The sequence below is a fragment of the Populus nigra genome, chromosome 6, assembly GCF_951802175.1.
Source record: "Populus nigra chromosome 6, ddPopNigr1.1, whole genome shotgun sequence".
Taxonomy (NCBI): Eukaryota; Viridiplantae; Streptophyta; class Magnoliopsida; order Malpighiales; family Salicaceae; genus Populus; species Populus nigra.
In genome coordinates this window covers 7,143,332-7,167,931 of record NC_084857.1, presented here as the reverse complement: position 1 = coordinate 7,167,931, position 24,600 = coordinate 7,143,332, and the positions used below count along the sequence as shown (strand labels likewise).

Here is a 24,600-nt window from a genome sequence, read left to right as displayed (position 1 = left end):
AGATTTGGTCTGATGATATCCAGTTACTTGGCCCAGACAAGATTGGCTGCTGATCCGTTTGCAAAATCTAGTTTAATGTTTTAGTTAACTCGAACCCACTGTTCTAGTTAACTCTTCGGGCAGTCCGGGTTTTAAGACTAAAGCTCCAATCATGAGAACTAGCGATCAAGACACAATAGAAATGAACTTTAAGGGCTGAAGTGTAAATAACGGTATAAAATGATTAAAAATCATAAAAGTTTAAAAAACTACGATTTACAATAATATAATATTGAGCAATACCCACGCGGACGTTCCTACCACAACATCTCTGATGAGCACCGTATGTCTTGATCTCCAATAATTCGAGACTGCATTTTCTTTTTTTGAAAAAGATACCACCAACTTCTTTTTAATTTCACCGTACGAGGAAAGATAAACAGCATAAGTTGCTATTATGCAGTAAATAGTTTGTTTTTATGTTTTCAAAATATTTTTTTTAAAAATATTTTTTTTGTGTTTTTAAATTATTTTGAAATATTAATATTAAAAAAAATTTAAAATATTATTTTAAAAATAATACCTTGAAAACAACTAATATCACTGGAATTGACAACAACCATCTTATTTACCCTTTCCCGTCAGGTTTTCAGACTAACCAACTCATTTAGGTCCCCCCATGGCTCATGTTCCAAAATTCAATTTCAAGCTCAAGGACACGCAGAAATGTTACTTCAGCTTTTTTGAGCTCTTCGTCCGAAGCTTTCTCTAATACATCGATTGGCAATTTCTTGGAGCAACCCACAATATTCACCAAAACTCTCACTGCCCCCTCTTTTGCAAGCCTCCTGTAACTCAAGCGGGGTTTCGTTGCCATCTTCCAGGCGGTGGAAAAAACCCTCTCGGTATACAGTTTTAATGGCCCAAAGGGCCGTAATGACCAATGAATAACTCAACTTCTGGTAACATCAAACTCTCCAGAAATCTGTAACAGCAAACAAATAGATAAAAAGTGTTTAAACTAGTACTTTTTTATGCTTAAGGGACATGTCTTTCCCTCTGCTAGCACTTAATCACCGTGGCCTAGCAACGACCGAATATGGACGATCACTTACATTCTAACTTCGAATAGATTGGATGTCAAATGTCAATAATTAATTATATCTATATACTGTTTTAAACAACACAGCTGTGCCTCCGGATAAAAAAATGAACAATGCTTGGTGGATACAAAAACCATTAACAATAATGAATCACCGTATAAGAGTTTCCAAGCATTACATTTGCAGATGTGAAGCTGATATGACATGACATGACATGATACCTGCAATAATTCTGGTTTGACTAGTGGACAATAACATTAAAGAGAGGAACATTCCCCTTGGCTGCCTCTTGCTTGAGCCATGAAATCTCATCACTCAGAGGAGCTACCCCACTCAATAAGACTTCCATATCATTGCCATCATCTGAATTCTTGGAAGCCTTAAGTAATACACTTGCAGTAAAAGGAACAAGCTCTCTAACAATTTTGTCCCTGCAATTTTTATGTCCAGTTAAGACACCAGCGTTCAGGCATGGGTAAAAGGAGAAGAAATCTGAAATTGTTCATCCATACACTCTGCTTAAAAGGTGTTATGAGATGTGGTAATAAAAAAAGGGAAACCACCACCAACAAGCACTATATACAATAAGGTTTATTCGGTGCATTAGAGTGGACAAAGACTCCCATACCTTTTGTTCTGTCCAATACTAAATTTATGTCCTGTCCTCTCCTATGCAGTACATTTGCTTGCTTAACACTTTAAAACATAAAATTATTACAGACACCAAGTGCTCGTGGAGCAAAAGTGCTTGACTAGGTTTTTTCTTAGAAACACACGGCCAGCCACAGCCACGTTCCCAATTGCTTCAGGAATATCATCTCTTCAAATTTTAGCTTTTCTAGGTTTCATATGAATCCCATAAAATGAGAATGGTAAATATAGAATCAGAGATAAAATTTTACCGTACAAGTACTGGACAGCCAGCCGTTGACCTGCACATACGCTCTCATAAGATGATTTGATTTTGGTTCCTAGATATCTTGATGTTCCGGCAGGATCACATTTTACTTTTATTCTTGTCATTTTTTCCAGAATAACTACTTGACCATTCAAAATTTTATGACTAAAATTGAATCCATTTCTCCCTTCCTTCCTTTTCATTTTTTTTTTCAATCCGGGAGAAGAAATTCTCAACTCTTCAAACATTCTCAATTTCCAGAAACAAAATATCACAGAAAATAAAATTAAAAAAAGTAAATGAAAAAGAATTGAAGAAAATTTTAACTTTATGAGAGGACCAAGAAATCAAGATGTGAGAAAATAATTTTTTAGAAAAGTAGATGAAAAAAAATTGAAGAAAATTTTAACTTCACGAGGGGACCAAGAAATCAAGATGTGTTTTCTTCTTTAAGCTCCAACTGATGGTTTAGCCGTCATCTGTTGATATATCAATCCCCATCTTAGACAAATCTTGACGCAGCAAATTTGCATTCTTGAATTGCAGGCCATTAATGCCAATTTCAATTGCAGCTTTTACATTTCTCAACCTGGAGTCAGTAAGGTGTAACAGATCAACAAAAGATCTTCAAACTAGCATGCACTGCATAGAATGTGCACAAATGCATGTGAGAGTGTATCTGTGCTTGCGCATAGTGGTGCTGGAAACACATTCTAAACCAACCATGCAAAATGTGTATCATAAGTCCAGCGTTGCTCACTCAATATGCAGCGTTATAAGAGATTATAAACAGAATAGCAATTTCTGTCTATGCTGACTATATAATCCAACTCCTATAACAGAAAAAGTTATTTACCAGCAACAGAAGGTTACTAGCCTTCACAGGAATTAGCCATGGGGTACGCCATTTGGTAATTTTCACATTTCTTGGTGACTTCTCCTGGAATGTCAGAATAAATTAAAAAGATATTTCCATTGTGGACATTTTCCTAAAGAAATTAGCAATTCACAAAACAATGGCCGCTATCTCTCTCTGAACCTCTCCCCACCCTTCTTAGGTATAAACCACAACCTGATCCTCGAGGCCTTTGTAACCTAGATTTCAGATAAGTGTGCTAACATGAGCCACTCTCCATGCAGAGTAATTATGATGAACCACTGGGTTTAGATTGTCAAATATTATTGCACATGGAATTTTCTGTGACAATAACCCTTGGTGGTTAGATTAGAACTTATGCTAGCAATGCAACTGTTGATTGAAGATCACCCAGCCTAGATCCACTTGCAAATAAACAAACCAAAAAGCCATGGAGGGTGGACCAAATTCTTAGGGGGGGGGGGGGGGGGTGGGGGTGGCAAATTTGAATTATGATGAGGATCTAGGAATGTTAAGAAACAATTTGAAAATTCTGGGGGCGCCTAGTAATAATTTCTGGGGGAGATGAAAACATGTCTAACATTAAGGGACTAAAATTGATTTTTGAATTTTTTTTGGGGGAGGCATGGCCCCGCAACCCAAGCTGATGTGCCGCCCCTGAAACCAAACCAATTTTCTCTGATTTAGATTAAAAAGAAATTGCCACCCCATTCTAAACATCAAGAACCAATAATTCATGCCACAGGAAAACTTACTAGACGTGAAAACATGATTCATCATAACTGATTAACTCATAATAAAATTTGAGTATTGCGAGAGAAAGAGAACAACCTGTCATCAATAAAAATGCAGCTTGTTGGATCAACTTTAAGATGTCTTATGACTTCCAGATAGAAATCAGGATCAGGCTTCCTCTTTCCTGAAACGCCAAGCTAACATGATCATTCTCCAAAAAAGTAATTAAAGAGCCAAACTAAAAACTCCACTAGACTCCCCCCCCCCCCCCCCCCTCACTTGTGCACACACACCTACCCCCAACCAAAAGCAAATAAGTACATTTTCCCACAAAATGCAAACTGAACAGAAAACTAATAACTCCGATATAGTCTCTTGGAGGGGGTAGCCAATGACCAAGAAAAGGCAGCCAGTAGGCTTTCCCAAAGTACTAAAAAATGATATTGATAGGTCATAATCCACAAGGTCAAAGAACTCTTAAGTAACTATCATCAATCAATAACCTCCATGTAAGTCCAAAAAAACCACTGATGTACCAAAGACATGTTATGGTGGAAATTCAAGTCGTTGCCACTCTCCCCCAACAACCTTCACTATTAATAAACAGGCAGACATGCTTCGATAACAAGCATAGGCAAAATCAAAGTGAAGGACATACCAATCATACAAGAACAAAATGTCCAAGATAAATATGTTGAGATATTTAGCTTCTCTTCAATCAGTCTGTACCTACGGAAAAAAAATTCAAAAGAAAGCAAGGAGCCATTTCACCAAATAAGCAGCAAGATGGAAAATCTTACCAGATAGGATAATTTGTAAAAGCATGCATCTCATAGTTATTTTCTTTTAAATTGCAAAGCAGCTCTTCAATACCATCTATATAGGAATATCCTCTCCTCATACAGTTTTTGAGGCCTGCAAAGACAAATAAGCAAAATTAGTACCTCTACAGACATGGATGAAAAGCATGGGCAATAAATGAAGAAGTTATAAAAAAATTAATTTCTCATTTCCATCATGAAAAATATCAAACTACAACTTGAGTTGATGATTCCACATTCAAGAACTTGAACTGATTTTGCAGTCTACATAGAATGTTTTAGGTTGAATAACTTCCTAGAAATTTATGGCATGGGCATGAGAATTAACCAAAGAAACCGAGGCATTTAAATTCCAAACAGGACATGCATACTGGACAAGTTCAAAATGTTTTACCAGAAATAACATATTTGATTATCTAAATGTACAAGGAAAATCAAATATAAGATTGCATATATTTACATTTTGGGACAGTTCTGCTCAGATATCTAACCTCAACAGCACCATCAACCATGATAAGGCTTACTCACAGCGTTTCCTGTGAAAGGCTATAAAAGAACATCGTACAAGCTTTGGTTTTATTACTCATGGAAGAGTGAATTCAGCTAAGCACCAAGTTATTTCAAACTATATTCAGGCTGCACAAAAGTTTGCACGCATGTCAAAGTATAGGCAGCACAATCCCATAATCCATGTCAGCATTCAATCATGCATCATGCACAAAAATGATGTTGAAAGAGGTTGCCACAAGTACAGTGTAACAAGAAGACCTGAACAGCTTAAACAACAGGTTGGATGTCTAACACTCAGTCCCCAAGGTAAGATTGATAAAAAAAGAGGGCATTATTTATAAATCTCATAGAACCAAACACAATTAACTAAAAGGAAAAAAACGATAATCAACCAAAAGAAAAAAGGTCATATCTTCAAAATTGAAGTTCTCACTGACCTTCTAAATCAAAAGATCTTTTGTCTTTGAAGAATTTTCTTGCCAACTCCATCTGAAAGAATCCATCATAACTTTTTAACTCAAAGATTAACATGAATAAATACCAACAGAATTCTACATTTTAAAAAGTCAACAGAGATTTGCGTTGAAGATTTCTCCCTTAAATTCATCAAATAAAATCATAGCATATCTATCACAGACAACACAAATATTAAAAAGAAAAAGAAAAGTGATGAGCGAAACAATCTATAAAATCTTGTTCTCAGTACTGAACTCTTAAATTGATATCGTCGTCTTATACTAATAAAAGACAGGTGGATTTTGTGAATGCCGGCCAGTTGCAAGTGTACCTCATCAACCCTCCCCTCTTCAAATTCAATCCAAGCAGTTGGGTGCTTGGATTCTATTAATTCCTCGAAAGACATTCTGGGGATAAAAATAAAAGCAAATCATATTGAGCCAAGAGCAATAGAAATCGAAAAAGAAAAAAAGGAAAAAAGAACAAAAAAGGGCAGAATCAGGACCCGAAGAAAGGAGCAACGTCATGGTAAAATGGGTCGCGAACAATGGTGTCCATGATGTCAAAAAGGAGTATAGGAAGCTTTCTGTTATTAACGTTCTGCTCCATCCTGATGGGGAAGGAAGAAACGATTGGCATCATCTTCTTCTTCCTGTAGTTGAGGTTGTTATTTCTTGTTGATTTTGGTAGGATTTTTTTCAGAGGGACATGCACTGCTCTCACTGTCAGGGCCACTGCCATTTACTGGTTCCTCGAATCTAAAATCAAGAAGGTGTTGGTGGGACGAGAATATCTTAGACAAGAAAGGTTATATTAGATTTTATCATGCTACTTGTATTGGGCTTGATAACTCGTATCCTCGGGCCCATTATCGTTTAATTGTATCATGGGCTTTCTTCTAGTCTTATAATTGGGCCTTCATGATCCATGTTCTTCATACGTTCTGGCAGAAACAACATCAAATGGGAAGCAGACAACTTAAATCTTGACCATTAAGGGTAATGAGATCTGATCTGATAACCATTAAAACACAATTACAGAAAAACCACAGTGGTAATGACAACATCATCTGGACACAATATACTCGCAGTTCAAAATCTATTTCGCGAGGCTTTTGTACTGAAGTGCCTCGTGACTGGGATACATGGATTCATTCATTTAGACTTTCCATACCAGCTTCCAGTGGCAATAATCTGTTGCCTGTTGCTGTAATATTCTGCATCCAATATTCACCCAAAGTAACACTAGGTTTGATTTGAGATCACTCCTCGCATGTTTAGAGCATGAGCTAATATTGATGTAAAAGCACTAGCTTTACTGTGCATGCCTAGTTTAATGGTTGATTGTGGCCATCTGTAGCTCCCTTCATCTAAGAGGAAAGATCTTATTGTGAATCCGTTTTCCCTAAACGTGCCAGGCTATGAGTGGCCATTGCTATAATGGAGATGCACAGCCTGGTGAGAGGCGCTTGTTTCAATCTTACATATTTAAGGCCCCCCTTTGGAGGTTTGAAGAGCACTGTCTCTTGGCTTTACCAGGATTGTAGCTAGCTTTTGTTAAAAAACTCTCCCCTCAAGTGTTCTCATGGGTTGCCAGGAAGAGCTGTTGATAGAAAAGGTTTGTGAGATCTACGACAAACTTTCGAGGTTAGAAAACCTCAATCCTTCCAAGCAAGTTAATTCTCTCTTCACCCAACTTGTACAAACGTGTATGAGCCAATGCCACATTGACATTACCAAATTGAATGAAAGAGTTCAAGCTATTAGGTGTAAGTTAATTAAGCTTTGTGGGAAAGCCGAGGCCTCTTAGAAATCCATTTCGCTACCCTCATAGGATCTCATGACAAACCACTTAACCATATCAAGATCTTCCCTTACTATTCCAATTACCTTAAGCTCAGCCAAGTAGAGTTTTCCATGCTTAACAAAATTTGCAGTCGAGTTCCTAAACATATTGCCTTTGTGGGTTCTGGTCCTCTTCCCCTCACCTCGATCATCCTGGCTACTAATCATTTAAGGACTACTTGCTTTCATAACTTTGACATCGACCCTTCAGCAAATGCCAAAGCCATCCAGCTAGTTTCATCAGATTCAGAATTGTCAAAACGAATGTTCTTCCACACTGCAGATATTATGAATGTGTCGAGCAGCTTAAAACAATATGAAGTTGTTTTCCTGGCAGCTCTGGTAGGCATGGACAGAGAAGAAAAAGTTCGGGTCATTAAACACTTGGCCGACCACATAGCTCCTGGAACTTTACTGTTAATGAGGTCGGCAAATGGTGCTCGAGCCTTCCTATATCCTGTCATTGATCCTTGTGATCTTCAGGGCTTCGAAGTTCTATCAGTCTTTCATCCTTTGGACGATGTCATCAATTCAGTTATTATTGCACGTAAACATTCTCAAGGGTGATTCATTCATTGAGTCAAGGACCTGGTTCTACCTAACTGTTTAGCAAATGTTTTGACGTCTACACTTACAAATGCCTTCAACCATGGAAACATGATTGAAAAATTGACTGCTGATTAGCAACAGTCCAGCATGTTGCCTTTAATCACTTCCCTGAATCCTTTGTGTATCCCCCTTCCATCCAAGCTCCATCTCTTAGCTGATCACTCACATGAAAATTGCATCGTGTCCATGATCTTTACTTAATGTAAGGTATTTATGGTTCTATTTTGATACTTGCTTAATAAATGTATTTTCTTCATTACAGTGGGCAAAGTCCTGATGGTTATGAACCGGTCATGCATGCATCAAGGTAGCTCTCAAAGAAAGCTTATAGAAGATGAGTTAACAATTATTTTGTTTTGAGAGCACGTGAATAGAATAGTTAATCAGCATTCTGTGCCTATCAAACATTAACAAGTTGAATCTGTAAAAAATAGATGTAGAGTTCCCACCACAATTGCACTGATCCCATGCATACCTCAGTCATTCAAGATTTTGTTTTCGGGATAAATCAGTAGAGGTTGAATCAAAAGATGAACAAAAAGTTCGTGGAAAGAATACAATACAGCAAGTGAATAGCACTTGCAGAGGACACTGCTTAAAGCACAGGCTACTCATAACTTCAACCAAAATAATACTTGATATGGCTCTCACTGATTAAATCAAATTTACAGCATGCAGCCTACCAGAAAAGACCTAACTCAGAAACAATAGCAGCTAGCTCTGATGTAACTCGCATAACCAAAGAACAGTCATACTATGACCTGCACTAATTAAGTCAGTTCGAATAACAGATTAGAATGCACAAGGTTTAGCTATAACAACACCAAGCTTTTATAATTGAAAAACAGTAGCTGCAGCAAATAATTCATACTATTCTATCAACTACTTAGCAATACTCAAGAGGAAACATCCAAAAAAGAAATGACAGAATAGGCTAGAATGCTATTAGCACATCAGATGAAAACAAAAGGAGAACCATACGCTGCTGCATCATTATTGGCAATTAGTTGCTGAGGTCAGCTTTTGGCAAGAACCACCGAGACAGCTGGAAAAGATAGAGCAGGTAGCCGGAATGGTGTTGCAGATACAAATGAAATTTATAAATGCACATCCAATCAGATGAGTGTGATGGTTAAATAGCCAGTATTCTGCGTCATAGCATGACAGATTAGTCTGTAAGAAGAGTAAACAATGAAAGCACCATAAACAAATCTTGTGTTTTAAAGTGCTCATGACTCGGTAATTAAGTGCCTCGTGACCGCGAGATAAGAATTCATTGCTTTTGGCTTTCATCCATCTACCATTAGCAATAACATATTGTCTTCTGCTGTGATTTTCTGCTCCCAATGTTAGCCCAACATTTAATTTGAACATAGAAGAGTATTTATAAATATTTTCTCTGGCTCCTTGTACCTCAGTGCATGTGCCAGTATTGACATAAAATAAATTAGCTTTATAGTGCCTTGGAAAATTAATGGTTCGAGATCGTTTGCACCCTTCATCTTAAACAAAGATCTAATTGTGATCCTGTTTTTCTCTTAGCATGCCAAATTATGAATGGCCATTACCACAAAGGAGATACTACAACTTAAAGACAAGCATGTCTCTCTCAATCTTTCTTAAATTAAGCCTCCTTTGGAGGCTTGAAGGTTATCTCTTGGCTTACTGGGATGTGGCTATTGCAAAACAGGTTTCTCATACTAGTGTTCCCATGGGTCGGCAACAAGAGCTCATGATAGAAAAGGTTTGTGAGATCTCTGACAAAATCTCAAGGTTAGAGAACCTCAGTCTTTCCAAGCAGGTTGACTCACTCTTCTCCCAACTTGTAATCACATGTACAAACCAGTGCCATATTGAAATGACCAAATTGAGTGAAGGAGTTCAAGAAATTAGAAGTAATCTAGTTAAACTTTGTGGGACAGCTGAGGGGGATCTTGGAAAGCCATTTCTCTAACCTCATAGGATCTCATGAGAACCCGCTTGACCTTATTTATCAGGCTCTTCCCTTACTATTCCAATCATCTCAAACTCAGCCAACTAGAATTTTCATGCTTACCCTAAATTGCCCCCAGATTCCAAAACGTATTCCCTTTGTGGGTTCTGGTCCTCTTCCCGTAACTTCAATAATCTTGCGACTAATCATTTAAGGACTAGTTACATCCATGGCTATGACCCAGACCCCTCAGAAAATCCCAAAGCCTTAAGTTGTTTTCATCAGATTCAGAATTGTCCAGACAAATGGCTTTCCACGCTGAAGATACCATGAATGTGTCAAGCAGCTTAAAACAATATGCAGTCGTTTTCCTGTCAGCACTGGTGGGAATGAGCAAAAAAGAAAAGGTAAAGGTCACTAACCACTTGGCTAAGCACATGTCTCCTGGAGCTTTACTATTGCTAATTAGTGCACATGGAGCTCGGGTACAGGAATAACCTGTAATAGATCCTAGCGTTCTTCAAGGCTTTGAAGTTCTTTCAGTCTTTCATCCTACTGATGACATCATAAATTTTCATATTTTAGCTATTTAGCTAATGCAAGCGACAATCATATTTTTTCCTTTCATTTATGCTCTGAATCTTCTGCTTATCCATTTAGCATAAGCGTTCCCTCCATTGCATGATAATTCATTTGAAAATGCCATATTTTAGTTTCTATAGAAATCTTTACTCGTTTATCTACAATCAACAAGGTCTTTTCTATATCGGAAAGGAAAACATCATGATGGTTAACTACCCACCACACAAGCATCAAAAGTCACTTAGCAACAGGACTCAAAACGACTCAAAAATACAAGAAGATGAATTTTTAGGAAAACTACTGCTCCATAATTTCTATTTTGACATAAAGTGAATGACATTGGTAATGCACATACACGCATACAACGACAAATATAGCATTCAATGCATATCGAGCTGAAGCTGTGATATTAGATGTACAATTCTTACCCCAGTTATGTTTACCCCCCTCCATGCCTCATCTACTTAAAATAGGCAGAGTACAAGCACAATGAATTGCATCCATCTTTATTTTGACTCCTTGCATCTTGTAATTTGTAAACTCAAAAGCTCCGTTCAACACCATTTAGCTGCAATGATGCAGTTCCTGCACTATCAGATAAACTTGCTTCTCCTGGATTACCAGAATTTGCATAGGATTTTATCATGGTAGTTTATCTGATAGTTCAGGAACTGCATCATTATTGTTTGATACTGTTGATATTCCAAGAAACTCATTTATCTGATAATACCAGGACATGTTTATCCAACAACTTTGGTGCCATGTGTTTTCTTTTATAAGGAAGTTCGTTGGTGGTTGTTTTAATACACGAAATGGTCGAAAGAGAGGGACCGGGACTAGAAAAAAATCTTTGTATTTTTTAATTTGATTTGTTTTTGGTGGGTTTAAAATATGTTTTAATATTATGGAATGTTTTTCTACGTATTATGGGGATCATTTTGAAGTGTTTTGGCCTTTGGGTAAAAAATAATGGAAAAATTGAGTTTGAATGGTCAAAACCGCTGGCCCCTTTGTGGTCACTAAAATTGCTTTTTTAGCATCCGGGACAGGGAAGCTTGGGCCAAGCACGCTTAGCCCACGCGTCCAAACGTGTGGGCTTGTCGTAGCCTAGCCCTATATATTTATAAACACTTTATTTGATTTTTTTCTATTTTCTTCATTCTTCAAAACTACTTGCTATTTCTACACAACCTTAAAATACTATTTTCTGTATTTTTATTTTCGTGCATCCTTAAAATTATTTATCTAAATAATTTTTTATTTTTTTATTATGATAAGTGTGAAAAAGATGAATACAACACAAAAATATTTTTATAAAGAATTTTATAATCAATATCTTATGGCTCCAGTATTATTCATTGAAAAAACATGAAATTTTATTTTAAATTTAAAAAAGTTACGTTTCATTTTAAGATTTAGTAATAAAAAAAATTCTACAATGTTAAAGCGAATTTCAAGATTGAAAGAAACATAACTAGAGCTTGCAATTTTTTCCCTTCATTTTATCAAATAAAATTGATTTTTTTAATATAAAAATTAAACAAGAAATCTTAGCCTAATTATTGTCTAATAAGATCTGCTTAACAATATCACAATTTAAGGTTAGAAATATTTTACTTGATTTAAAAAAATCAAATAAAAAAAACCGATGAGGAATTTGAATTGCATTGATTTTGAACAAGATTTTCTACATGAAAATTAAAGTATTTCTATGAATAGATGTTCTGTTAACTAACCATTTCCATTAACATGATTAATATTTCTTGGGACAACCCTTCCTTTTCTGTTCCTGTTGATGGAACCTCCAAGCAGAAACTGAAAGAATTGGAGTTCCCCTCCATCCAGTAATAAGGCATTTTCCATTCCTGTCAAGTGTGCATAAATTTCCAGAAGCAAAATTCTGAAGCACCAGCTCTGCTTGATAAAAAGATGACGTGCTAAGTTCTTCTTCCACCATTCCAAACTTTGCGAAATTAGCCCTCCAGCCATCGATCTTGAAGTGCTGGAACATTCTTTTATCATCCTCAGCAGCAACAATATCTCGGATTTCCTGTCCCAGACATGCTTCCAGTGTCATTCTATATGGATCACACGGATCCATGTTAAATTCAAGACAATCATAAAAAGCACTGTAGAAAAATAGTGCTTCGAGAAACCGATCAATGAATATTGGTGAGCAGTGAGTTGCCTCGAACTCGGTGATCACCATCACACGCGGATTTAGGTTCCTTAGCACTCCTAGAAGAGATTCCATGCAACCAGGGTGTGGTTTTATGGTTCTCAGCATAATCCTGGAGAAGATAGCTACGACTTCTCCATCACTTAACTCGAACATATCTTCTTTTAAATCTTTGATGTTTTCAATTGTAATAGCTTTGAATGAAAACGGTAAGCTCAAGGTCTCAGCAAAACAGGACAACTTTACACCTGCCTCTTCCATTTTCTGCTCTGACGTTGTTCCAACAGCAGTTATTTTTAGAAGCTCGACTGGGCTTTCATGTCGATTGGCAAGAGCTTGCATCAAAACTATGCAGTGCCCTCCACTTCTAATGGCAAGGTCTATAAAATGAACTTTCTTTGCAGAGGTCAAACGCTCTACAACTGCCTGGATTCCAGCGAATTGACTAACTTGACTGTAGGGTTGTCGTAAGGAACATGCAATAAGAGCAGGATTCAGAGTGACTGTTGTCTCTTCTGGATGCAATAGCTGACCTTTGCTTTCCATTCCCGTTAATGTGACAACCCCAATTTCTCGTTCAATCCTCTCACCAAGAGCTTTTGCAAAATAATGAACAACTCGTTGAACTGAATTTCCTCTCTTGGAAGACAAGAAACCACACAAGTTAAGGGATTTGCTCGCATTATCAAATTGCTGATTTTCAATCTTGTCAGCCGAAGCTAGAAGAAGTAGTGCAAGTTCCATGTCTTTGATCTCCTTGCCAGAGGAGCCAAACTGAGCAACATGGCCATCAAAGAAATGGTTAAGCAAGGAGAGATCAATGTGCTGCTGGCAAGAAATTTGGATGAACCTTGCTCTTGCTACCCTCATGACTTCTTCAGTTGATAATCTACTGTCAGGAACCATAGTTCAAGGCTTCAAGTGTAGCAAAGCTTGGCTATTCTTGTTTTTCTTCGTTCCAACTCTTCAACTTGGTCCTTTAGCTTTTTTCTCTGGAGAGGTATTTAATGGCCTCCAATTTGTTATTTGTTATTTTTTAAAAAGTACTGCTTCATTTCTTCAGAACCAATAAAAAATTGGAAAGATTCCAATAAAGAAGATGATTCACATTCGGAAACAGGAATTAATTAACTTTCCTTTGAAGTATGTTATATCTGTATTACAAAGGTAGATGAGTGGAAGTGGATAGTTTCTTCTTGTCCCCATTAACAAGACAATTGATTCCAATTCTCTCTCTACCTTGTGAATTTTCTTTTGATGGAGAATAGTCTGACCAGAAAAATTCTTGAAGCTATCGGATCAGCCTGCAGTGACATTATGCAAGGATATTCTATGAATTACTAGAAAACAAAATACTTCTTTAGCTTATACAGGTTGTCTTCATGAGTCTAATAAGAATCTTAATTAATTAGAATGAAACCAACAAGGCTCGGGCAAAAAATTACCTGAGAGCATCAGCCGGCAGTACGTATGCAGCTTTATATGATCAGAAAAATGAACAAGTTAAACAATTAAACTACATGAACAGACAGAAAAAAGCGTTTCAGTTGAAGACAGATGGACCATTTCTTTCATAGCAAGTGACAACATTAAATCTTAGATATGACCATTGCTGTTATAACTTTGAAATATCATGGTTTTGTCCAAACCTTGGAGAGTGATAAGAAAATGGAAAAAAGTTATTTATATGAGAAACTTCCAGAAAACTTTGTGCCCTGCTTAAATTTATTTTTAGACATTTCTTGTGATTATATGAAGACACAAGGATCGGGCTCATTCAGAGAAAGTTTATGTTGGCTACTTTCTACATATCTTTTTCTTATAAGCCGAGAAAAGAGGCTTTGCATGTTAATTTAACTTGTATGGTTATTAAAATGTGGATGACTCAATCAAAGCTTGAACATATATATATTTTTTCATTTGGTGGCTAAAAGTAAAACATAACACTTTCCAGTTTCCACAAAGCCTGCAACATAGTTTTAGAGGCATGCTCTATAGCTGCTCACACAGGCAGGCATACCCACAAATCTATTAAGCATACTGGAAAAGGAGGAAAAAAAAACACTTCTGTTAACAGGAAATATCATTCATACAAATCTCAGTGAACAAAAAGTTAAAGAAGTACAAGCCTGCATCTAACAGAACTTCCAAACAGAAAGGGAATTAATTGGCGTTCCCTTCCATCCAGTAATTAGGCACTTGCCATTCATATCAAGGGTGCAGTAACTCCCACAAGCGAACTTCTTGACCACTTGAATTGCTTGATACAAGGACGTCATGCTTAGCTCTGTCTCTTCCATTCCAAATTCTGCTAAATAAGCCCTCCAGTAATCAATCTTTACACACTGAAATGTCCTCTCCTTCCCTTCCTTTGCAATACTATTTGTTATCGCATAACTTAAGTAAAGACCTTCTGCTCCCATTCTACTTGGATCAGACCGGTCCATGCATGCTTCCAGGCAATCAAAAATTGCACTAAAATAAAGGAGAGTTTCAACAAAACGATCTTTAAAAGCTTGTGAATTGTGGTTTGCCTCCGGTTCTGTGATCACCATTATTTGTGGTCGAAGATCTCTTATTACCCTCATTAAGGATTCCAAGCAATTAGGTTGTGCTAACAAGTTCTTAAGAAAGAGTGAGGAGTAGACGGCAATGAATTCTCCATCTTCTAACTCGAAGGACTCTTTCTTCAGATCATTTATGTTGAGAACCATAACTAGGTTGAATGAAAAGGGTAAGTTCACAGTTTCGGCAAACTGTGCCAGCCTCTTACCAGTCTCCTGAATTTTACTCATTGATGTTGTCCCAAAAGCAGTTATCTTAAGTAGTTCAGTGGGACAATCATTCCGAGCCGTAAGAGCCTGCATCAATGCTATCCATTGCACCCCAGAATCAATCTTTAGATCAATGACATGAAGCCTTTTTGAATCGGCTGCGCTTTCCACAATAGCTTGGATTCCGGTTAATTGTGCAATCTGACAAAAGGGCATTCTTTGGTGACATTCAAGAATGGCAGGGCTCAAGCTCACCATTGCCTCTTCCACATTTGCTGAAATAGTAAACAATCCTCTGGGTGTTATTTTTCCAGTTTCTCGATCTATTCTCTCTCGAAGTGCTCCAGTGAAATAGTAAACGATCCTTTGAACTGGATTCCCTGTAGCAGAAGACATTTGATCACACATACTGAGCATTTCACTCACGTGATCAAATTGCTGTTGGCCAACCTTCTCGGCTGCGGCTATAAGAAATTGAATGAGTTCCACGTATTTCACACCATCACTGGTGAGAACAAAAAGAGCACAACCAAAACACAAGCTGGAGAGATTGTCAGATCTTTGGAGATGGTATTCGAGAGAAGTTGTTGTTGCGACCTTTATGATTTCTTCTGTTGATAATGCCGGGACATCAGCGCTGTTGCGTTCTATGATATTGCTTGGTTCTTCCAATTTTTCCTTGTTTAGATGCTTCACTCGTTTTTCGTACTGTTTCAGGACTTGAAATGCTTCTAAAGAGAATGAAGCTTGATTGTCCTTCCCTTCCCCTAGGCTTTGAGGTTTCAGATGGGATTTTCCCTTGGTTTCAAGTCCTGGACAACGAAAACCCATGTCTCCTTCCTGTTCTTCTTAAGAAAAGGTCCGTTTCTTGCTAGACTATGTGCTAGATTTCCTTGAAATTGAATCTCAGGGCCAGAAAAATGCCATTTACAATCACAAAATGGAAACTGGTCTGCTGCTTTCCCTCTTATATCATAAACTAGATTGATTAAGTAGCCTGGGCACCATGTTTTATGGACGGATGATCGACATCAAATGTTTTGTTCCTATTCCAAAGTGAATGGAGATAACAACAACTTTGATATTGACATGTCGATTTCATCCATGCTGCCAGCTAATTTGTCTTGTGAGGTGAAAACAGAAACGGGTGATTGTTTCTAAAACTCTTCAAGAGACTGAAAATGTATCTGCATCCAAACAGCAGGAAAAGACAAAAAAGCAGAGGGGAAATTTTAAGTTTAAACTTAAATTTTCTCCGTAGAAGTTCAGGCTTCAGCAATAGAAACAAATATGAATATAGAACACGGCGAAACCAGCAAGAAATATGATATTGCTTTACAGCAGACATAAACCAACCAAGGGAGAAAGAAAACTTACAGCAGACATAAAAAAATAACATAGACTATCAACACGATACAAAACAGCCTTCCAACGCAAAGCAAAACTACGTGATGCGGAACAAAAAAAGATTTGAAGCCTAATGAAAAAGAAAAGAAAAGGCCAAAGAAAGAGAAGAAAAAGGCAGAAAAAAAAGAACGTAGGTTGGAAAAGTCTACAACTCTGCAATTTTTATTCAATTTATCAAAACTTCCCTTAATGTCAAGAAAATTACATATAAAAAATAAAAATCTAGCCTTTGCTTCCCCCCTGATTTCAATGAAATCTGAGAGAAGCATATCAACTTTAGGGTCAGAGCTAAGAGATTTACTTTTTACTATGAATGGAACACATTGAGGAGTTCGACGATGATGGGTTAGCACACTCTCTGTTTGGTATGTCCTCAACACTTGGGACAGATGTTGATAAAGAAACTTCATGCCGCTCAGCATGAGGAGATGATGGATGAGATTCAACTTCAATAGATCCTTGAAAATCGTTCTGCTCAGCTGCTATACCAGCCTCAACTTCCTCCCAAATTCGGAAAACCACACTGTCGAAATTATCACAATTGTTCTGCTTATTGAGACCAACACCTTCACTTCCTACATCAGAGTCTGTTGATTGTGGCGACAAAGATTTCCTAGCTAAAACTTTGTTTTTGGAAAACCAATTGTCAAGCATCTTATCGCAAGTCTCTTCCCTAACACTTACTTTATGAACCTCTCCATTAACACTGATCGTTATAGCCTGCTCTATGAAATCATGATCACAAGTAGTGATGAGAACTCTGCTCACATCAACTATTCAAATCTAATTAATGTCCGCGGCAACTGAGTGATACTTGTCAAAAAGCATCCAACCTGCAATGTATAATATTAATATTAAATCATAATTTACAAGAAGCAGAATGATATTTGCATATTAAGATAATTCCATACTGCAGACTATTAGAGTATCTCCTCTAGGAGTTAGCTTAATTCAATAGGTTTTTATATACTTGCTCAACTTTCAGTATTTTATTTTGCGAACTGATTCAATTAACAGCTTAGCATGGAAAACTTTTAAAATTACCATGTAAAAAGTGATCTTTGATGAAGCTGAGGCTCGTATTGCTGTAGAAGAAAAGTTTCTGGAGCCATGTTCTGAAAACATGTGGTGTTTAAAGCCATGGCATACTGCTAGCAGGAACATCTCAACTGGAGCATGTCAAATATTTATTTTTTCAGTTTTCTATCTGATAATTGTTAGGAGTAGCTGATTCCTTTTTTCAAAGTTTTGAATTCTTCATACAGATATCCATGCCACAAGGAAATAATGGAAAACTACCATTACAAATTCTTAAAAATTACGGTTGGTTCTGCTCCAATAATTATTAAACATTTGGTGAAGAGCTTAAGAGTTTAAAACAGCAATTAATAACTAGAAATCCATGGTAAATGATCTCTGGTAGGCATGGACATGGCTACTGTGTAGGAAATTCACATCCCTCACTCCTTTGATTTCTTGTCAAGCAAACTTCCAAACAGAAAGACAATGGATTGGTGTACCCTTCCACCCAATAATTAGGCTTTTTCCATCCATATTAAGTGTACAAGCCTTCCCACAAGCTAATTTCTTGGCCATGATGTTTGCTTGGCATGTAGATGACATGCTCATTTCTGCCTCTACCATCTCAAAACGCGCAAAGCATGCCCTCCATACATCGATCTTCACATTCCGAATATTCCTCTCCTCTCCCTCTGCGACCAAGATTTTCCTTATTCCCTCACCAAAGTAAATTGATTCCGAAATCACCCTGTTTGGATCATCCCGTTCCATACAAGTGTCGAGGCAATCAAAAAATGCACTGAGGTAGAAAAGTGTTTCAACAAAACGGTCTACAAAAACTGGGGAGTTGTGATTTGCCTCAACTTCAATGATAACCATTACACGTGGATTGATGTTTCTGATCACTTTCATTAAGGAATCCAACCGGTTTGGAGATGCAATTAGGCTTGCTAGGTAAAATTCAGAAAATACAGCCACTGTTTCATCATCATCCAGCTGAAAGTGATCTTCTCTGAGATCCAGTATGTCTGATACCATAACCACATTAAACGAAAAGGGCAGGTTCATGGTCTGAGCAAAACTTAACAACCTCTTGCCTGTATCCTCGATCAACTGCTTTGAGGTAGTCCCAATGGCAGTTATCTTGAGAAGTTCAAGGGGCCATGCTTCTTGAGACACCAAAGCTTGCATGAAAATTGTCCATTGCAGTCCACTCCTGATTTCAAGATCAATTATGTGAATCCTCTTTGACTCGATCGTATTTTCCACAATGGCTTGAATTCCAGCGAAGTGTGAAACCTGGTTGAATGGATTTTGTTTGTAAAATGCCATGTTGCTGAGACTTGGAGTCATAATTGCCTCGTATATATTGAATGACTGCTCCTTCGACGTGGATCTTCTTGTTTCTTGATTAATTCTCTCTCGAAGAGCTCTAGAAAAATAGTAAACTAGTCGTTGAACTGGATTCCCAGTGTTGGAAGACAAGAAATCACATAGGTCCAGCATTCTGCTTGCACTGTTGAATTGTTGATTGCTTAATTTCTCAGCAGAAGAAAAGAGAAGTTCGGCAAGTTCCATATTTTTGGCCTCGCTAGCAGAAAGGCTAGAGAAAGAAAGATCAAATGGATGGTTGAAGTGAACATCGGTATTGGAAGACTGGATAAACCGTGCTCCAGCTATCTTCATGATTTCTTCAGTTGACAATTCTTGCTTTTTGACCTTCGGGGTTGATGGATCAATATTCGGCTCAATTCGTCTTTCTATATCGTTTAAACGTTTGAGGCCATTTCCATACTTTTGTAACAGCTGAAGTGAAGCTAATGAAAATGGGAGTTGCTTTTCCTTATTGTGTTCAAGAAGATCTCCAATTCCACTTTCAATTCCTCTTAACTTTGAGATTTCCTCCAAACATGTTTCAAGCGGTGGAGACATGAATGAACTTTGGGGATCATTTCTCCATGACTGTCCCAATTCTTCATCAGCTCCATAGAAACGAATTTCTTGTGTTTTCTCTCCTTCCTTACTATCAAAGCTTTTATGCGTTGAATTAAACGCATCTTGGACTTCACCAAAATTGCATTCCTCAAGAAAGAAACTTTCATTTGCCATCTCAAATTGGAAAGGAGCTCACAGTTTTCTTTCCCATAAGGAATGCTAGTTTTATTATAAGTAGATAAAATCAAAGGTACTATAATTGGACTGGAAGACATGAGGTTTCCTTTGGCTTTATAATATCCTCTCGGTGAGTGGACGTTTCCTATATTGTATTATACTCTAATACGTGACATATGTTGTTTCATCCCAAAGTCGTCAAGAACAGTCAGTTTGACATTGATGTAATCAAGGCAGCTTGCACTACAGATGGCAAGTATGTGGTAACTTGCAGCCAAATATTTTAAAGAAATATCGGTTCTAACGAGACTGGCAGAATGGACTGAAACTGAACAACATAATTCAAGCTGACATCATACTCAGAATCTTGCGAACAATATTCTCTGAAAGATTCATCAAGAAAGCACAAAAAGTAAACAACATAAGCATAAAACAGATAGATGTTAATTACAAGAACTAAAAGCAAAACCAATAATGTTTGGAGGCTCAATCAGGCCGTTCCAATATCATACTTTAAGTACTCACTAGTTACTCGGTTACCAAATCTCATTGGATCTTTGGGATTTCAGCCAAGAATTATCCAAAAAGAACTTGCCTTTTTTTTATTTCAGCCAATAATGCTAAATTGATTTTATTTTCCTTATTTGATATGATATTTATTTCTGAATTATTTTATTTTATTGTCGCTATGCCTTGATTTTTCCATCATACTTCATCAACATTTACCAGCCCAGAACTGGAAAGTTGTGGCCACTTTTATTCTGGAAGATGTGTGGAACAGTGCTATTTGTGCTTGCATTTTTATCCAAGTTTAAAGCACTATATATTAACCCAAACCCCGAGTAAACTTCTTCAAATTGCATTGCAGTCAACCTTTACCTTAAAGAATTACTTGCAAGAAATTATAAAACAAAGAAAGAAAGGGCATGAAAAGCAGAACTTGAACAAAATTCTTAGAAATGAAACAACCATTGACTTTGAGCAATTGGATAGTTAACAAATCACAATTTCTGTGATAAAAAATAATATAAATAATATTTTAGGATCTCACTAAACGATTTTAGTTTTTAAATTAAGATGATTTTTTGATATGGTATTAGAGTTTTGATAACTAAACAAGCACAAGTTTAAATCTTACCACTTTTATTTTATTTTTTAATTAAAAGAAATATGTTAAAGAATAATATAAATTATATATTGAGATTCCATTTAACAATTTAAGTTTTTAAACTGATTATTTAACGGTTAGGGCAACATTTATTGAACATTAGATGAACAACTTCAGTATTATGACCAACTAGTAATAGCTGGAAATGAAGCGGTAAACGATCTCCGGGACTAGGCATGGACAGGGCTGCTGTACAATGAATCAATGAATTTTATTGATACTGGGCCTGGTTAGAAATTATCCATTCAGTGCATTATTCGCTGAGTAGATGCTAATTTTAGCAAAAATTCTTCCAGAAACCCCTTTCACAAGAAGCTCATCCATTGAAAGAATGGGATCCCTGAAATCAAGCTTACTCTTATTCATATGTGGGCCTTGCCTTTGGAATTTGGGCAAAATCATTTTCATCTGTAAAGTGAATACAGCACATATTATAAATTTTTAATTCAGTTCAAAAGAAAATTCATTAAGAACTGCCTTTAAACAGTCTGTCCAAAAAATTAAAAATTCAGACAAATTCTTATGTAACAGGATTTTTCCACCAAAAAAGGAACAACTGCTAAAATCTGTTGGCAATTGAACAAACAAATCCTTACTAGTCTTGTGACATGAACTTCCAAGTGGAAAGTGAAAGAATTGGTGTGCCCTTCCACCCAATAAGCAGGCTTTTCCCATCTATATCAAATGTACAGCAGCTCCCAAAAGCAAATTTCTTGATAACAAAGTTTGCCTGATGCAAGGATGCCTCGCTCAGTTCTGTCTCTACCATTCCAAACTGTGCAAGGAATTTTCTCCACACATCAATCTTCACATTTCGAATCTTCCTTTCCTCTCCCTCACTAGCCACAATATTCCTGATTCCTTCGCCCAAGTAAATGGATTCTATAATCATCCTGCTAGATGGATCATTATGTTCCAGACATGCATCAACACAATCAAAATATGCACTGAAGTAAAAAAGAGTTTCAATGAAACGATGGACAAAGACCCTCGAGTTGTGATTTGCTTCTATTTCAATCATCACCAACACACACGGATTGATACTCCTGAAAACTTCCATTAAATGACCCAGCTGATTTGGCTGCACAATCAAGCTCTTTAGTGCATATTCAGAGTATACAGCTAGTTGTTCATCGGCATCTAACTCAAAGAGATCCTCTTTGAGATCAAGCATGCTTGATACCATAACTATCTTAAAAGAAAAGGGTATGTTAGTTGTCTGAGCAAAACTCTTTAAACGGTTACCTGTATCCTCAATATGTTGCTTTGAATTGGTCCCCACAGCAGTTATCTTGAGAAGCTCAAGAGGGCATTCATTTCGAGACGCTAAAGCATGCATCAAGACAGTCCATTGCAGCCCATTACTGATTTTCAGATCAATTACGTGAACCCTCTTTGCCTCGGCCATGTTCTCTAAAATGGCCTGGGTTCCAGCGAAGTGTGGAGCCTGGTAGAATGGAATTCCTTCATAGCATGCCTGGATAATGGGGTTTGGAATCATCACTGCTTCATAGACATCAAATAGGTCACTTTCCAGACTCTGAGATGCCACTTTTCCTGTTTCTCGATCAATTCTCTTTCGAAGAGCCTCGGAAAAATAATAAACTACTCTTTGAACAGGATTTCCAGTATTGGAAGACAAGAGATCGCATTGATTTAGCAATCTTCTGGCACTGTCATATTGTTGATTGCCTACTTTTTCAGCGGAAGCCAGCATGCATTCAGCAAGCTCTACATTTTTGGTCTCCTCGTCAGAGAGACCAGAGAAAGAAAGATCATAAGGATACTTAAGCAGGGAACCAACACCAGCCACTTGGATAGAAGACTGAATAAACTTCACTCCAGCAAATCTCATGATTTCTTCAGTTGACAACTTCTGGCCTGCCAAATTTGCATCGCTTGGTTCAACGTTCAAACGTCTACGACCCTTTGTATAATCCTTTAGCAGCTCAAGTGTGGATAAAGAAAACGGACGTTCATTTTGCGTCTTGGGGACTCCAATATCTTCAATTTCCTCCTGGATTTCTCGAAGCATTGCAATTTGATATGGACATGCTGGAAGCAGTGGACAAAGGACATCGAGCTCCAGATCTTCAAACTGTCTGTAATCCAAAAATGGCTCTTTCTGCTGTTCTAGCTGCTCAAACTTAGAGGACCTACATCCTCCTTCTGAGGAATCTTTGTGAGGGAGTACATAATCAGAAGAAAAACAATCATTACTCCCAGTTCCAAACTCTTCCCAGTCATCCGGTTCATATTTCCCTCTATTCATTCCTTAGTCACACACCACAAAAACTGGACTCCTAGAATGACAACATTGGATTCGCCTAGAAAACTAGCTCCCAGTTTTTTTTTATTTTCTTTGAGCAGAAGTAAACGCTTACAGTTTTGTTTCTCAATTCTAGTTGTGTATATCGATTATCACAAGGTACTAGCTTTATTGATTGATTAACGAAGCAATAGTTGGACAAGAAGACAGAACAATTTTACACGTCTCGCACCAAATGCCCCACTGAGGGAACAGTTCTCATTATAATATGGTGCATTCACTAGGTTCTTACTAAATGTAATCAAGCAAGGTTATTTGGAAGCTAACAGGTAGATGCAATCGGGGCAGCTAGCACCCTCTGTTCAATACTTTTGGGCCCCACTATGATGTGATCTTGCAAAACAACAATGGCTGAAATTCAAATTCAAGGATCCAAACCAGGGCAGCATCACATTCTCAGAACCTTTCAAACCATTCCAGGAAATACAGCCAGCAAATACAAAGGCTAAACAACATAGAGTAGAGGTTGATTAACTAAACGATCCAACAGTTTTGCTTAGATTTCTATCTCTGTTGTTGCAAGATAAATTTGTTCCGTTTTGACAACTAGAGAGGTTGGACAGAGTTATGGACGCAAAATATCTGGCCTCTAGCTGTTGGCTGCAAAGCTATTTTATGTAAAATACACGCACACACGCACCTGGATGCCATGATAAGGAATATAATAAAAGCAGTCTCACTAATGGCAAATCCTTTATTTTCTTCTCTGCCATGAGTGCCACTAGAAGATCCAGCTCTTCCACTTCATTATCATATACTTGATGAAGAGTTTCTATCATCTCTTGATCATTTGTGAGGAGGGTGATCATCTGTGAGGAGGGTGTTTGGAGGTTTGTAATGATTATTTTTTAAAGTATTTTTGTTTGAAAAAATATTAAAATAATATTTTTTATTTATTTTTTAAAATATATTTTTAATATTTATATATCAAAACGATTTAAAAATATTAAAATTAATTTAATTTAAAGTAAAAACAAAATTTAAATTTTAAAAAAAAAGTCGGAAAATCATCATTCCATTCTGAGATGGATATTAATAGAAGGGCCCTACGAAACTCATTGTATCTTTGCAATTTCTCTCCCTCTCCCTGTAAACTGAGTGACAATTCGTTCATGGAAAAAAAAAAAAAAAAGGTTCTATGAGCTCCGCGTTAGTTACAAGCATAATAATTCAGTATAAATTATAATGACTTTTCGAAAAATCATAAAATTATAAAAACCATTAAAAAATTTAAAAATATTACAGAATTTTCTTATATCCAAAA

General features: G+C 37.0%; 6 protein-coding genes and 1 pseudogene across 8 annotated transcripts; 2 read left to right on the top strand and 5 right to left on the bottom strand.

Annotated features, from left to right (window-relative positions):
- Nucleotides 1-1,203: 1,203 nt before the first annotated feature.
- LOC133696400 (flavin mononucleotide hydrolase 1, chloroplatic) lies at nt 1,204-6,162 on the bottom strand. 3 transcript variants are annotated; one of them, XR_009842668.1, is made up of 8 exons: nt 5,885-6,162; nt 5,711-5,786; nt 5,361-5,412; nt 4,393-4,507; nt 4,251-4,321; nt 3,689-3,776; nt 2,837-2,920; nt 1,204-2,569 (listed from the first exon to the last, which is right to left on the bottom strand). XR_009842668.1 is itself a non-coding variant. In XM_062118587.1 (7 exons), exons 1-7 carry the CDS (start codon nt 6,118-6,120, stop codon nt 2,449-2,451), a joined length of 759 nt encoding a protein of 252 aa, XP_061974571.1. In that variant the 5' UTR covers nt 6,121-6,162; the 3' UTR covers nt 2,291-2,448. The 3 variants fall into 3 exon arrangements, 2 of the variants coding, with proteins under 2 accessions (XP_061974571.1, XP_061974572.1); XM_062118587.1 differs by lacking the exon at nt 2,837-2,920 and having other exon boundaries at nt 2,291-2,569; XM_062118588.1 differs by lacking the exons at nt 1,204-2,569; nt 2,837-2,920 and adding an exon at nt 3,361-3,514.
- A 690-nt stretch (nt 6,163-6,852) lies between these two features.
- On the top strand, nt 6,853-7,992 carry LOC133696044 (nicotianamine synthase 3-like). Its single transcript, XM_062118061.1, is given in 2 exon segments — nt 6,853-7,180; nt 7,183-7,992. Coding segments are annotated over 2 exon segments (825 nt in total). The 5' UTR covers nt 6,853-6,963; the 3' UTR covers nt 7,791-7,992.
- A 1,551-nt stretch (nt 7,993-9,543) lies between these two features.
- On the top strand, nt 9,544-10,358 carry LOC133696672 (nicotianamine synthase-like; annotated as a pseudogene).
- A 1,742-nt stretch (nt 10,359-12,100) lies between these two features.
- Nucleotides 12,101-13,432, bottom strand: LOC133696671 (DELLA protein GAI1-like). The gene has a single exon (XM_062118918.1). The coding sequence runs from the start codon at nt 13,430-13,432 to the stop codon at nt 12,101-12,103; it is 1,332 nt and encodes a 443-aa protein (XP_061974902.1).
- A 1,229-nt stretch (nt 13,433-14,661) lies between these two features.
- On the bottom strand, nt 14,662-16,131 carry LOC133696670 (DELLA protein GAI1-like). The gene has a single exon (XM_062118916.1). The coding sequence runs from the start codon at nt 16,129-16,131 to the stop codon at nt 14,662-14,664; it is 1,470 nt and encodes a 489-aa protein (XP_061974900.1).
- Nucleotides 16,132-17,004: 873 nt separating this feature from the next.
- Nucleotides 17,005-19,836, bottom strand: LOC133696668 (DELLA protein RGL1-like). Its single transcript, XM_062118914.1, has 2 exons — nt 18,197-19,836; nt 17,005-17,467 (listed from the first exon to the last, which is right to left on the bottom strand). Exons 1-2 carry the CDS (start codon nt 19,834-19,836, stop codon nt 17,005-17,007), a joined length of 2,103 nt encoding a protein of 700 aa, XP_061974898.1.
- Nucleotides 19,837-21,330: 1,494 nt separating this feature from the next.
- On the bottom strand, nt 21,331-23,406 carry LOC133695714 (DELLA protein RGL1-like). The gene has a single exon (XM_062117645.1). It carries the CDS (start codon nt 23,277-23,279, stop codon nt 21,603-21,605), a length of 1,677 nt encoding a protein of 558 aa, XP_061973629.1. The 5' UTR covers nt 23,280-23,406; the 3' UTR covers nt 21,331-21,602.
- Nucleotides 23,407-24,600: the final 1,194 nt, after the last annotated feature.